The 16,272-nt window shown below is 39.1% G+C and overlaps 1 protein-coding gene across 1 annotated transcript in view; it reads left to right on the forward strand.

Moving 5' to 3' along the window:
* Positions 1–15,288, forward strand: part of N4BP2L2 (NEDD4 binding protein 2 like 2) — a 75,840-nt gene extending 60,552 nt beyond the window's left edge. The window contains exons 8-12 of the mRNA XM_043999153.1: positions 4,700–4,785; positions 6,407–6,490; positions 6,976–7,021; positions 9,041–9,238; positions 12,377–15,288. Coding sequence (XP_043855088.1) covers positions 4,700–4,785; positions 6,407–6,490; positions 6,976–7,021; positions 9,041–9,201 — 377 coding nt within the window. The 3' untranslated portion in view covers positions 9,202–9,238; positions 12,377–15,288. The remainder of the gene's footprint in view (positions 1–4,699; positions 4,786–6,406; positions 6,491–6,975; positions 7,022–9,040; positions 9,239–12,376) is intronic.
* Positions 15,289–16,272: the final 984 nt, after the last annotated feature.

Genomic DNA, 16,272 nt, shown 5'->3' on the forward strand with positions numbered 1-16,272 from the left:
GGCCCTTACTCTAGCAAGGAATCCTTTTACTCCTTCCTCACTAATTCCCCATCCAACTTGCTAAAAAGGCTATTTCAAATCTTTTCTCTTACAACATTTTCTCTTCTCTTTCCATATCTTTTCCTCTCTCCCCCCAACTCCCTCAATTGAGGACTTGTCTTGTACTTTACTGAGAAAGCAGGGACATTTGCTAGGAGCTCTCTCTTCTCCACTTCTTTTCATTGCAAATCCCTCTGATATCTCTATGACTTAAATGGCTCAGGAGACTAAGTCTGGGGCCATGGACAAAGCTTTCTTATGTCTTAAGTACAAAAGCTAGCCCATAAGGGGGCAAGAGTTGTTCTCTCATACTTAACCAGCATACCAAGTTGTTCAATACATAGGTTCTCTCCTCTTTTGTTCTAGTCTCCGATAATGAAGTGGTCCTTCTTGCTAAGGCCAACTCTTCTACATGTAGTCTTTATCCCATCCCCTCCTGTCTTCTCCAGCAGATTGCCCCCTCACTTATTCTCTCTCACTCTGTAATCTCCATTCTCTCATTTACCCATTCTGTCACTATTGCCTTCAAACATGCTCAAGTCTCCCCTGTACTTAAGAAGAAAACACTTTATTAGACCCTATCATCCTGTCAAGTTATTCTCCTATAGTGTTCTTCCCTTTCTCAGCCAAACTCCTAGAAAAATCTATCTATACTCATTGCCTCTATTTCCTCTTTTCTTGTTTCTCAACTCTTTGTACTCTGACTTCTGACCTCATCACACAGCTGAAATTGTTCTCTCCAAAGTACCACTGTTCTCTAAACTGCCCAAATCTGATGGTCTTTCCTCATTCCTTATCCTTCTTGACCTTTTTGCTGCATTTGACATTTTTGACCACCTCTGGATTCTCTTTCTTATTTGAGTTTTTGTGACAGTACTTCCCCTAGCTCTCCCCCTGATTGTCTGACTGACTCTCAACTTCCTTTGCTGGCTCATGAAATAGGTCATGCCACCTTACTGTGGGTGTACCCCCAAGACTCTCTCCTGGGACTTTCCTTTCTCTCTCAACTTTTGCTTGGCAACCTCATCAGTTTTGTCATAGGTTGGACGTGATTCAGGCCAGTCTGGTATTTCACCTTCGGAAGTGCAATGAGATGAGACACTTGTGGACCATCTAACAATTGTTGTTCATCCCTTGTTTTTGAAGAAGAGCAACATCATCACAGGGTGATGTCTTGACTTGCCCATAAATTGGATTTAAGTGAGGCAGAGTTGCACAAAGTCATCAGCCTCACTCTCCCAGAGTCTCTGAAGTCCAGCGGTAACACAAAAATCAGCCCAACTGCCAACAGCCTGGGATGCAGTGGATGACCTTGGCATTTTCAATGTCTGACCAAGCTCTAAGTGCTCCACGGTGCCCGCTTCAGCCGCCTTCCTGGCCTTTGGAGCAAATTGTTCTCATCCAGCCATTCTGCCAGGGGAAATCTTCATGTGCTTGTGGTAGACATCCCCCTAACTCACTGATAGGTTTGAGGCCTGTTGGTTACCATCAGCCTGGTTTATCCTGTCTGCTGAGATGTTTTACCAGGGCATGGCCACTGTTCATGCTATAGCTTCTTGGAGCCACAGGTGAGAGTTGGGTGAATCAGGGAGACACCAAAGGTGGATGAGCAGCTCTGAAAAGGGCTCAGCAAGCCCTCACACAAGAGGTGCTAGTCCTCCTGAACATCCCATAGACCCTCATCTAACAATTTTGAAAAAGAGGTGTACTTAGTTATAGCATAGACAAAATACTCAGCAAGAACATAGAATTAACTAACTTGAGCCAGCTTCCCTGCCTCTGCATTCCCCATAATGGTATACTTGGTCAAGTCAGACAGAACAACTTTCACCTCCTTGTGAACTGAGCAGAAAGCTATGTCAATGGCCCAATTCTTGGTCTCCTGAACTTGAAGTCTTGAGGATGTTTTCAATACCATTTAAGGAAAAATTAATCTAGCCTACAGATAAAGCATTAATTAAACATTTACTCTGTGTTTAGTACTGTGTTAACACTAGGGATACAAAAACTAGAAGACAAGATGACCTATTCTCATGGAACTTATATTCTGATGGGGGAAGGAAACTCTTAAAAGGAAGATGGAAAGGTATGGCTAGGGATAGAGTTGTAACTGCATGCAGGCAAGGTGGCTGGTATGAAGAGTGAGCTGGGAGGGAATTGAGGAGTGTGATTGAGACTTCTGATGATATGGTGGTTCTGTGCAAGGACTCATCAGTTAGCAAGTCAGCCTCAGCACAGAGTCATCTTCAGGAAGACAATACAGCCAGTGTGGTGCAGTATACTAACCCCTGCTGCTATGAAAGATAGGATAGTGTTTCCTTAAATGGTATTAAGACCATCCTTGAAATTTAGTTGGCTCAGGAATTAAAGGCTCTGGCTATTGTCATCATTTTCTGGTCACCTGAGTACAAAGCAGCCATGGGAAGTTCACTGATGCTTGGCCGGTGGAAAACAATGGGCAACTGATGCAAGGAAGCAACAGAGCTAAACCAGTTTGAGCTGTCCTGAATGCCTATCCTTACTGAATATCTTTCTCTTGCTATGGTGGCTCAGTAAATCTCCTTTTGTTAACTAATGAATGATCTATGAGTACTTCGTGCTGTTCCAGTACCAAGCCTAAACTACTAGAGGACTGAGCTGAGTAGACTCAACTTAGAACACGCACATAGCAAATATTGCTCCTCTCACAAGCTCCCATGAGTTTAATTATCATGTCTTTTCAGATGACTCACAGATCCATATATCCATTCCAATTTCTCTCCTGACCTCTAGTTGTGAATCACCAGCTGCCTATTTGACATTTTAAAGTGCATGTCCTGAAGGCATCTTGAACTCAATGTTCCCACACTGAACTCATTATCTTTGCCTCCAAAACCACCTACCCACCCCCTCCTGAATGTCCCTATTTCCGTGGAGAGCACCATCATCTTTCCAATCACTGGGTTCACAATCTTGGTATTATTCTTAACTCTTCACCTTCCATCACCTCACATAGCCAATTAGCTGCCAAATCTTGCTTCCACCTCCATAACATCTCTCCTATCCAATCTCTTCTTATTATTCAGATGGCTGCCATATAGGCCCTCATAACCCTCACCTGTAGTATTACAATAATCTTTTAATTAGTCTCCCTGTCTCCAGTGTTTCCCCATTTTACTCCATCTTCCACATAGCTGCCAAAGTAAATGTGCAATCTCTACTTGGTAAACTCCAGTGATTCCCTAGGTAAGAATTTGTGATATAACAGTTACTGACAATGGCTGGGTCAGAGAACCTGGTAGTCATATTCCCTGGGAGTCCTGATGACTGACAGAATCTAGACTAGTACCTTTAGGAGTGTATGTAGAAAAAATGATAAAAATATAAACAATCTATAAATATTGTAAGAGAAATGTTAAGATGATTTTTGGAGGGACTGTGGTGATTCTGGCTTAGATTTCTGGAATGGCTACATGGAGAAATCAGGTTTGCATCTGTTTCTTAAAGGAGGAAAAGACCTTGCCTATGGAAAGGCAAGGTAGGAAGGAATATCCAGGCTGGGAATTTTATTGGAGGGGAGGAGAGAATGTCAGTGAAGCAGTGTGAATATATTTGTTTGACTAAGTCAAACTGAAAAGTGAATGAACAAATAACTTGTGTATTTGAAAGTGGCTAGAATTTTGTAGGAGGGGAGCCACATAACAAAATTATATCTCATAGTAAAGATGTGGTGTCATGAACATTTGTTACACATAGATTACAAGTCGGTGATAAAGTCTTAGAAGATATGACTACAGCTCTGCTTGAATTTGGCCTTGGGAAAATTTAATACCAAGCAAGATTCTTGCTTATCCAGGCCATGGCTAGTATGTTTGAATTTGTGATGTATTTTGTAAGCAATTTTTAAATTGGCAACTACTTTTCTTATCAGACACCCAGATACATAAAAAGATCAATTCAAAATAATACTCTTTAAAAACCCATGCTGTGATATTTTAAATGTACTAACAATGGGAAGGGAGAAGGGAATACACATTTACATAGCACCTACTATGTGCTAGGCTCTGTGCTAAGCAGTTTAGAAAACTGAGGCAAACAGGTTAATTGACTTGCCCAGGGTCACATAGCTAGGAAGTCTCTAAGGGCAGATTTGAACTCAGGTCCTCCTGACTCCAGGCTCAACACGCTATCCACTGCACCAGCTACTAGCCCCTATAAATCATAGGAAATGATGCCTATTTTGTTTTTGTTTCTTATGCCGGGTTCTGCTTCTACTTGATATGTAAAACCACATACATTTATAATTTGAATATATATAGGGTTACATGTATGTAATAACCGAGTCCAATTAAGTCCAAATGCTTTTCACTAATAAATATCTTCCTGTTATTCTGGTATCTAGAAGTAGTTCCCAGTTTTAATCTATATTTCTAAAAGATTTTTAAGGGCAAAGGCTATCTTAGCTTATATTTTTTCTCTATATCTAATTATATCTATATCTAAATCTGTTTTTATCTTTACATCTCTAGCTAGATCTATACCTACATGTATATATCTTTCTGTGTCTGAGTCTATCTATATCTGCATATCTAAATGTACTTATCTTTAGCTATATTCCTGTGTAAAGTAAGTGGCCACTGTGACATTCGTGGTAAAGTATGCCCCATTTCACTTTTTACAGAGTCTTTGTTGCTTGATGACTATGTAGTTACCCTCGACTGGAAAACATTAAAGATGATCTATCTGCAGTGGAAGACGTCAGTAGAGGTATATTGTTATGCTTTTTTTTTTTTTTAGTGAGGCAGTTGGGGTTAAGTGACTTGCCCAGGGTCACACAGCTAGTAAGTGTTAAGTGTCTGAGGCCAGATTTGAATTCAGGTACTCCTGAATCCAGGGCTGGTGCTTTATCCACTGCGCCACCTAGCTGCTCCTTATTGTTATGCTTTTAAAGAAACCTTCCACTAATTAATAATACGAATGGTTAATGTGACTATGTATGTTATATAGCTAGTTAATAAAATAGAGTAATAGAGTAGCATTTGTTTGCTTAGATTTTCTGTAAGCTGGAATCTTTTAAGCTATTCCATAGCTTATGATTTGGGGACTGTCTCTATAGAAGGGTCTCTCCACTAATTTGGATATGTAGAAGGTATCCTAAATCTCATAGTGTAGTTTTAGGCTATTAATTAAGCCACTTAAGCTTAAAACTGCACTATGACTTTTAGAGCACCCTATGTAGATCTATGTCTATGCCTATATCCATCTGTATCAATATCTTCCTATCTACATCTCTATATCTATATCTCTATATCTACATCTTTATCTGTGTCTATCTCTATCTCTCTATCTATATATCTCTATCACCGTATGTATCTGTATCTATTTATATCTATATCTCCATATCTACCGTTATCTATATAGTTCTATCTCTGTATCTATATCTACATGTGTAGCTATATAGTTGTATCTATCTCTGTGTCTACACCTGTATCTATGTCTGTATCTATATATCTTTATCACCATAGCTATCTGTATCTATCTATAGATATATTTCTATCTCTAAATCTATATCCATATAAATCCATATGTACATATGTGTTTTCTATATGTGTGTATATATGATTCTATTTCTTTTCTTTTCTTTCCCTGATCTAATTCTGTTTTGGATGTCATATCACCTGGAGAGGCCGTGTGGTGTATTAATGGAAGGCCAACTTTGGATGACTCCCATTTAAATTCTTCTATGATACCTACTAACTCTGTGACCCTGGTCCAGCCCTTTAACCTCCTGATAGGACAGGAAGCTCTTTATGACTGTAAACAACAGAGAACTTGCTGACCCTGAGTGGGTGGAGTTTTCCCACCAGTAGCTCCCCAAACCTATGAAATGACAAATCTTTGCAATTTATAGTTTTGGAGAATTAGTTGCTTAAGGCTCTGAGAAGTTAAAAGATTGCCCAGGATCACATGGTGTGTCAGAGGGACTTGGACTCAGATCTTTCTCTCTAGCTCTCTATTAATGTGTATATATCTAAACTAAAAATAAGACACTTATTTTACAGATTCATTGGTCCTCTGTTATGATATAAGGTGTCATTCATCCATTTATTTTGTCAGGAAATTTCACTGATGGATGTGGGAAGACTGACTGGGAAGGTAGAAACCTTACGAATTAAAATTCTAGATAATCCAATACAATTTTGGTCCCCAGTGATGATGAGAGTATAGGTGAATACTATTCCAAAGGTATGAGCTATTGCCTCTGATGTCCTCTACCTATGCCCTTTCTCAAACCTCACACAGCTCTTTATTTGAACCTGTTTTATGTAACTTATCATGTATTATTTGGTATTATAGTTGTTTGTATATGTCATATTCCCCCCTACAGCACTTTGAGCTCCATGAGGACAGGAACCATGTCTTGTCTAAACTTTGTATCTCCCCCTGCTTACAGCACAGTGCTCTGCACACAGTAGGTGTTCAATAAATGCTTATTTCGTTGAATTTGTTGTTGTTGTTGTTGTTGTTGTATGTTGAATTAAGTGTGCCCAGAGGCATTGTTAGTGTATCCTAAAAGCAAAATTATAATAATTGAATTTCCAATGGAACATTGGAAATCTAAAAGCTCAGAATAATAGATGTTTCTATTTTTTCTTGTGTATATGTAAACACTGCTGTGAAAGCAATAGTTTGTTCTTCCTTTTATTCAGACAAAATAAATGATTTTTCTAAAGACCTCTTACAGTTTCCCATCTGGTGATGACAGTCTGAAAAGCAGCAATATTTTAGCAAGTAGAACCATCATTTTTCATTGTGCTCCATTGGGAAGTTTTCGGTTCTTCTTGGCTCTGCTCCCCTTGGGAGTTCTCTGATTTGAAGCTTAATGGCAATGCAAATTGAACACCCAATGCTGACTGTCCCTTTTCAACATATGCATTTTGTCATGATGATTTCTAGGAACGGCAGAAGAAGATGAGGCAGGAAAATGAAAATTTCTTGATTGGTAAGTATGATTTATCCCACAGGACTCTAAGCTCAGAAGGAAATAAATGTTGATGTTATTTGGTATTAAAAAAAATGTTATTGCCACGCTATTCTTGAAAGCTAAAATACAAGAAAATTTAATTTGTTACTATAACAACCTATGTCTGCTGTTACAAATGTAAGACTTTCTGTAAATTTAGTTCCTCTTTGGGAACAATAACAGCAGTGGTACTGTTGGTGCTGAATTTATTCTCTTAGCTTTATTGGGTTGAACATATCCTATCACGTTCTCTCAAGAGTTTGAAGAGTTGTAGGGTTTTTTGGGGGGAAGGAAGGGAATTAGGAATGTGGGTAATGATTAAGTAAATTTTTAAGAGGCCCTAGGAAAATAGGTTAAAAATATAGAAAAGCCCATGTTCACATGAGAATATAGTTTAAATTTGACATCAAGAGGATGTTATATAAACACATTACACATTTGTTTGCATACCAATTGTTGAAATAAACACAGCTGTCTTTATTCTGTATGCACAGAACCAGAGGACTGCTTCTAACTGATAAGAAAATGATGTACTGTACATACACCATACGTTATCTTCAGTCATTTTAAACTAATTTATTTCTCAAATCATACTGTATATCCATTCTTCATTTATAATTATATATTTAGCTGGTAAAAAAAAAAGAGTTAGGGTTATTAGAAGAGGAAGGCAGTACTTGGAAGGGGAAGGAAGAATTAAGGCATTTGAGAGAAAAGCTTAGACATTTTGGGCCATTTGGGAATATGGGCTATATCCTATATGGCAAAACATGAGAGGCTATGGAAGAATTGTTAGGAAGAGGAGCAAAGAAATTATGGAAGTTGAGGAAGAGAGAAAGATCAATCAATAATCAATAAATATTTATTAAGTGCCTACTAAGTGCCAAGCACTGTGCTAAGTTCTGGGGCTACAAAAAGAAGCAAAAGACAGTCCCTGCTCTCAAGGAGCTTACAATTTAATAAGGGAGACAACATACAAACAAATATATACAATGAAAGCTATATACACGATAAATAGGAAATAATTAACAGATGGAAGGCACTGGGATTAAGAGGGGTTGGGGAGGAGCAGTTAGGTGGTGCAGTGGATAGAGCACTGGCCCTGGAGTCAGGAGGTCCTGAGTTCAAATCCAGCCTCAGATGCTTGACATTTACTAACTGTGTGACCCTGGGCAAGTCACTTAACCCCAATTGCCTCACCCAAAAAAAAAAAAAAAAAGAGGGGCTGGGGAAGGCTTCCTGTAATGATGGGATTTTTTTGATTGGGACTTAAATAATTTTGATGTGAAATGAAGAATGCCAGGAAGACATAATGGAGGGTCAGTTCAGAGAAACAAGATCGAGTAAGATGTGAGTGACAGAATGTTTTAAAAAGACAATTCTAAAGGTACTAAAGGTAGAAGAAAAAGATCAAGGTTGACAACAGAGAACAAATAGAAATTCAGGAAGAATAGAGTAGTAAGAGAAGCTAGCCATCCTTGGTGGATACCCTAAGGCCCAGCCTGCCACAACATATCTTTCTCATAGACTTGCTACAGTTATTTAAATTTCTTCTACTGTCAAAGTTCTTTTTTGCATATTAAAACATCATCTCCATATGGCCTCTGCTTTAAAAAAGTATATACAATACTTGCTTATTAATATATAAAATAAACATATAATTAATAAAAAATAAATCTAATATAAAGGAATAATATGATTATATTAAAGATTGTTTGTTAAACATTTGTCATATTAACTTGCTGAGTCCTGAAGGAATGGGACACTGAAATGATAAATTATATTTGGGTGGAAAGATCTAGGAAAAGGGATACTTCATGGGAAGGTAGTTCATGGTTTGGGGAAGATAGTTGAAGGCAACTTCATCTGGAGGTCAAGGGAGGTTGGGAGGCGTTGTGAAGACATTGAGTGCCAAAATTGGGCTTCCAAAGATGAATTTCACCTACTTTGCAATTTTGCCTAGGGCTAGCCCTAAATTATGGTGTTTTTTCTTTGTAGTTGATGTGATGAGCCTTCGTGATACTGAAAAACCTGATCATCAGGAAAGTCGAGAATATTTTAAAACACTTTCAGAAACAAACTTTTCCAAAGTTGATATAAAGGATAATTTCCAGGCCAATACAAGTCCTATTTTGGATACCACATCCAGCCATTCTTGAAGAATTATTTGAATAAAATGCTGCATCGAAGAGAAAGGTAACAGTTTGAAAATATTTTGTTTTACTAGCCTCTAAATTCCTAATTATTTACCAAAACCAACAATTTATCTTTCAAAGAAGGAAATAGGGTGTATAGGCTATGTGGTATATGAAAGGGTTTGAAAATTAAGGGAAGGGGATAATTACAGAATCACAAAATCTTAGATTTGGAAGATATCTCAGCTGCCACCCAGTTCCAACCATAAATGAAAGGAATCCCTACCATGCCATACTTAGAAAAATTATTGTCCAACCTCTGCCTGAAGAGCTCCAGTGATGGAGAACCCATTGCTACCTGAAGTAGCCCCATCCACTTTTATATAGCTCTAATTATTAGAATATTTTTTCCTGGTGTCAAGCCTCAATTTGTCTCTTGGTGCTTCCCATCCATGGCTCCTGGCCCTGCCTCCTGGAGCCGAACAAAGATTAAGTCCCATTCTTTTCCACTTAATAGACCTTCACAAGGCTAGTGTGTCCTCCCTGAGTCTTCTCCACTCCAAGCTAAACATCCCTAATTCTTCCATCTGATCTCCCTCTGGCATGGTTGCCCCCTGAGCTTATCAATGGCCTTCTCAAATTGATGCCCAGAATTGAGCACACAATACTTCAGATGTGGTGTGGCCAGGGCATACAATGTACAGGTGGTACCTACTTCTCCTTTGTCTAGTGCAGACTCGGGAGCTCCCTCCCATCCCACACCTAGACTAGCAGGGTAGAGAAATCAACTGCTCTGGACTTGGAGAGGTTATCTCTAGTATTATTATTCACAGAGCCCCATCTCATGTGTTCTCTCTGCTATATTAGTTGACCAGTTAACTTTAGGTAATTAGCTTTCACAAAGGGTATTTGCTGAGAAAATATAGATGGAACCAAATCATAAAAGTTTGCAAACTAAGCCACCTCAGTCTCTGTGGATATTGGGCTCATACTTAAAATGGTTTTTACAAAACATTCCTCCATCAAGTTTACTTCTGCATGTAGCATGTACTAGAGCTGACCTGAACTGAATTAGGAAAGCCAATTATTAAATTTTCAGCATGAACATTTATTCCTCAGAAACCAACAAAAGCTGCAAATCAGAACTTGATTTATTATTTTATTAACTATCTGGACTTAAGAAAGCAATGGATAGGGGCAGCTAGGTGGCGCAATGGATAGAGCACCGGCCCTGGAGTCTGGAGTACCTGAGTTCAAATCCGGCCTCAGACACTTAACACTAGCTGTGTGACCCTGGGCAAGTCACTTAACCCCAATTGCCTCACCAAAAAAAAAAAAAAAAGAAGAAAAGAAAAAGAAAGCAATAATTGATAAAATGTTGATAATACATATAAAATTTAAAAGTGCATTGTACCTACATTTTTTTTTGGAGAGCTGGTTATTAAACATTTGCCAGCACACCCCTGGGCATAGCTGATGAGTTATCCTTATGTAGAGATGGTGTTTTTTGACTGGGTTTATTCATTGCTGAGCTGGATAAAGCAGATCACTCCTCAGAGTTGGCTCCTCACTGTACTTGCTAATGAAAGTATTGGCAGATTCTGTGGACCTCTGCTGGCTCTTCTAATCTTTTGAAGCCCCTAAGATCATAACTTGGTCTGTTCTCTCTCTAACATTCAGTCACCTAAGGTTCACAGACTAAAGAAATATCAGACATGCATTCACAGCCATGTAGTAGCTGAGTAGGGAGATAAAGAAGCTGCCATTGACACTTTTGCAGCTGCTGCCTCTCCCCACATTTGGAGGCTTACAGAAGCTCTTGCCTAGTTCACCACCAGGGAAGAGGGAGAAATTTTGTCATGGAAGCCTTTTTGTGTGCATGCTGGTTCAACAGCCATTTGTTTTGGCTTAACAGCCAACTTCAAAACTTTTTTTCATTATCCAGTAAGCCAAGAGGTGGCAGTCAGAGAATACCTGTGCCTGCTCTGCAACAGGGAGGGAAAGTACCCCTCCATCCCATAACAAGGCTCACCAAACCACCCTATGGGTATGCAACCAGCAGAGAACACTGAGCATGTTCCAAAGACTGGGCTTTCATTGGCCAGTTTTCCCATTATACCTGGAAGTCATGCTTCTCTTAACACAAGGTCACATTTTCTTCTCTTGGATGTCCCATCACACTGCCAATTCATATTCAGCTTATAGCCCATTGAAAACCCCAGATCCTTTTCAAACTGCAGTCATGCCATGCTTCCTTCTTGCTGTACTTGTGACAAAAAATTGATTTTTTTAAAACCCCTCCATAGGACTTCACATTTACCTCCATTGGGTTTCATCTTATTAGATTCAGCCTGAGGCTTTATCCCACCAAGATCTTTTTGGATCCCACATCCATTATACCCTGTGCGAGCCAGCTGCCTCACCTCCTACCCCAGCTTTATGTCACCTATACATTTGAGAAGCATTCTAAGTCTCATTTTGTCCAAAGCACTGATAAAAATGTTAAATAGCACAGGGACAGGTTCAGATTGCTGAACCTACAGTCAGATATTGTATTCTATCCCTCATTCTATGGTAATGTAAAAATAATAATAATAATAATAATAATAGCCAGGATTTACATAGCACCTACTATGTACTAGGCACAGTGCTAAGCCCTTTACAAATATTATCTTATTTCATCTTCACAACAACCAGAGGAGGCAGTTGCTATCTATTATCCCCATTTTATAGTTGAAAAAACAAGGCAAACAGAGATTAAGTGACTGACTTGTCCAAGGTTAAAGAGCTAGTCTGAAGCGGGATTTGAACTCAGGTGTTTCTGACTTCAGATCCACTATCCATTACACCCCATCTGGCTGCCTCAAATAAAACCCCCAAAATATGAAAAATTTATATTTTACCTCTCCCCAAAATTAAAAGCAATTGACCAGTTTATAAAAGAATTCAGTTTATGATTTCTTTTTGCATAGAGTTCCCTTTTTATATCTAATATCTAAGGAATGCATCTCTCCCATAAAGCAAGGTGCTTAAAAATGCAAGAAACCAATTGTGCGTTGTTGAGGGTTATGTGGTGTAACTACTCAGGTGCTGGAAGAATCAAATAGCTCTATACAGGTATATTCACACTTGTTTATGTATGTTCTTGGTATCAGTTCTTGTAATTCTCATGTATGTATTTTTTTTTTAATCTTTCCAGCTTCATTAGACACTTCTTCAGAGCTGAGACCACGTCTGGATTTTCTGTTCCTCATTTCCATTTGGCTAAAGTTAATCTAAATGAAGACTGTATTTCTTTATTAGTAATGCTTTATAAATGGCTTTGCTCATTTCCTTCCATTTGAGAAAGAAAAAAGGGGGGTGGGGAGCCATAGAGCTGTTTCTAGCTTAAATAGGGAGAAAGTCATTTGAGGAGGTACCTGGGATTTCTACTAGACTGCAAACTTAATAATAATCAGCCGTGCAATATGACAACCCAGAAATGCAAATTGATCTTAGATTGCACTGAGAGTGGTAGTCCCCTTGGCCAGACATACCTGAAATGCTATATTTCAGTTCTGGGTAACATGTTTTATGAAGGACATTTATAAGAAGGTGGAAAGCATTTGCAAAAGTGTGACCAGGTTGGTCAGAGGCTTCAAGATCATGCCACCTTTATATTTCATCTCTCTGGATTCTGACCCTTGTTCCAGCTGGAAGAGCTATTTTTGGAAGCCGGGTGATTCATCTGACATATTAGCCATCTTCCTCCAATTCATGTTAACTGCAGATTTCATAAGCATGCAGTCTTTGTCTTCATATTAGTCACTCATAAAAACGTTTCATAGAATAGGGCTGAGGACTGAGCCTTGACATCGATCATCCTTTTGGTCCTGTCATTAAAACAGTTATGAACCCACCCAATTACATTATAATCCTGTGCACATCTCCATCTTGTCAACAAAGATATGTGGGCCTTTATCAAATGCCTCACTACAATTCAGTTAATCTATATGTATGTTATTTCTTTGATCTTTCAGTCTGATAACTCAGTCTTGGGAGGAAATGAGATGATAAGTGGTCTGTTCAGACAGTGTCTAGAGCATTCAGTTCAGGGTGCTATATTTTAGGAAGAATATTCACAAGTTGGAAAGAGCATGGCATAGTGGATAAAGAAAGACCTGATCTGAAAACCAGGAAGACCTGGGTTCAAGTCCCACTTCTGACACATACTGACTTTATGACCCTGGGCAAATTACTTAATCTCTCAGTAATCTGGACAACTCTTTAAGATTAAAAATTACAAAGATGCCACCAACCTGCATTGGTAGAGTGGGTTTCCCCGCTACCAATACTATACTAATACTACCTCTACTGAGAATTCCCTATGCCAATGAAATTATAAGCCTAGTCCCTATCTCATATTTTATTGACAAGTTAGATCATGGAAGGGGTGGTGGTGACCAGAATAGAAATGGGACTTGACACAATGTCATCTAAGGGGCCACTTTTTCGCCTGGGGGTGGGTATGTAGACACAAAAGTTGTCTTCATATAATTTGTTCTGTTTAGCTCCAGTGGGCAGAAACAGAATATTGGGTGTAAGACGCAGGGAAGCAGATTAAGGAGAGATTTCCCTTCACCAGGGGCCATTAGACAAAGTCTGGATGATTCTTTTTTAGAAATGTTATAGAAAGAATTCATATTCAGATACAGTCTGAACTAGATGCTTCTAATCTCCCTCCCAATTCTGAGATTCTGTGGCATGGAAGGAATGTGGCGTTTTCTTTTTCTTGCTGAACCTATTCATCATGCTTAGTGATTATCATGTCTTTTTCCAAATGTTCATAAACCATCTGTTTAATAATCTGTTCAGGAATATTAATGGGGCTGGGCATTAAATTCACAGGTATATCATTTGAGGAATCTATTTGCCTGTGTTCTTGAAAATCAGGACCATATTTGCCCATTTCTAGCCCCAGAGAGCCTCTTTTGTCCCCATAGTTTCTCAAAGATCGCTGAACAATCATACCTGTGAGTTGTTTAAGGCCTTAGTTTCTTTATCTTTAGGATGGTGGGGGTAGGATTAGATGATTCCCCCAAATCCTTCAGCCCTAAATTCTGTGGAACAGTCATGGGTTCTTGGACCTCACTCTGCCATTTTCTAGTCATGTAACTTTAGAGAAGCCACCTCTCTGGGTCTGTTTTCTCACCTGTGACAGAGGATTCATTCCATGCCCTGCCCATCCCACAAGACAGTGAAGATCACGTGAGGTCATGAATGTGAAAGTACTTTTCCAGTTAATGCTATTAGTACCTCAAAGTGTTATACAAATGTAATTCAGTCAATAAACATTTATTAATCTCCTACTGTGTGCTAAGCCCCCTGGATACAAATACAAATACAAAACAAAGACCGTCCCTGCCCTCAAGGAATTTACTATGTAATAAAGGAAGACAAATTCCTGCTCTTAAGGAGCTGACCATCTAATTGGGAAAGGCACAAAAAGAAATTGAAAAGAGAAAGGAAGGGGGGAGGAGGAAGGTACCTACAGTAGGGGTATGATGAAGTACAGTGTAGCTGGTAGGAAGAGGGGAGAAGAATATGCTGAGCCCCTTCCTTAAATAGAGGCCCTGTGGTCCAGGATTCTGTCCTCAAGTCAGAGGATCCAATCAGAAGGGCATTGGGTCCTGAGTAGATGTGAGCACCAGGCAGATTGTAATTTTGCAGGATAATGAGATTTCGCAATGATGAGTTCATATACTCTATATACAGCAAAGTGTTGTACAAATGTAAGGTATTGTCAAGTGGGGCCAAAAAAATTCCCCTTCCCTAAAATATCTTGGTTTTTTTAATCTACCATAGTACTTGAAATTCCCATGATAAGCTAGCTGGGCATGGGGGAGGCTGAGGCTGATGGATCTTCTGAGTTCTAGAATTCTGAGCCACTCCAGGCTGTTCACATTAAGTCTGGCACAAATATGCCCTGGGAGCTGCCTAAAAAGAGGCTGACTCGCCCAAGGTCAGGGGAAAAAGAAGAGGTAAAAACTTCTTGTGTTGAACAACAGTGGGATTAGCCCACTAATGGTCATTGTACTTCCAACCCAGGTGAGATAGGGAGAGCTAGTTTAAGTCCTTAAACCTAAATTCTGTTAAAATATAAATGTATTCTCTTGAGGGTACTGTGACTTATTCCTTACTCTCTCTTGCCCCACTATCTCATCAATTGCCAGTCCTCTTCACACAAACATCATCGTAATTCAGGCCCTTATCACCGCTTGCATTAACTGTGACAGGGGCCCTTTAATGACTCTCCCTACCTCTGATTTCTCCCTTCTCCAGTTTATTCTGTACATGGTTCCCAAAGTGATTTCCTTAAGCAGACATCTGTCTATATCCTTTTTCCACTCAAGAAACATAAGTGGCTCCCTTTTGACTCTAGGATAAAATTAAAATTCCTCTGTTTGTCTTTTAAATCCCTACATAACTGGTGGACCTGTCTTTTTAGTCTCATCATACATTACTTCTCTTCCCATATTCACAAACTGGATTTCTCCCAGTTCCTCATTCAGTCTCCTGGCTTAGTGACTGCTCTGACCATCCTCCATGCCTGGAATAGATTTAATCCTGATTCCCCCCTCCATCTAGTGCCATTCCTTCTTAACTGCCTCATCTTCAGTGTTTGTGTGTGTGTGTGTGTGTGTGTGTGTGTGTGTGTGTGTGTGTGTATCTATGTGTAGTCCCTCTCTGAGAGAATGTAAAATCCTTCAAAATAGAGGTTGTTTCATTCTTTGTATTTGTATCCCAAGTGCCTGACATATAGCAAGTGCCTAATAAATGTTTGCTGACTGATTCAATATTTTGTTGTGTGGAAAATGCTTTGTAAACTGTCAGATAAAAGCAATTAGGGTTACCCTAATATCCCTAGGAGTCATCCACGATAAGTGATTTGAATTCACTCAGAAGAGCTATGTCTGCCCCTTATAGAATGTAGGTTCCTATTTCCTCTTAATTTTTTTTCACCCTTTTTGTTCAAAAGTTAATTTACTTTTGATAAGAGAATATGGAAACAAAATGGGAGTGAATTAGTTCTGCTCTCTCTTGGTTGTCCATTAA

The sequence above is a fragment of the Dromiciops gliroides genome, chromosome 3 (genome assembly GCF_019393635.1).
Source record: "Dromiciops gliroides isolate mDroGli1 chromosome 3, mDroGli1.pri, whole genome shotgun sequence".
In the NCBI taxonomy this organism is placed as follows: domain Eukaryota; kingdom Metazoa; phylum Chordata; class Mammalia; order Microbiotheria; family Microbiotheriidae; genus Dromiciops; species Dromiciops gliroides.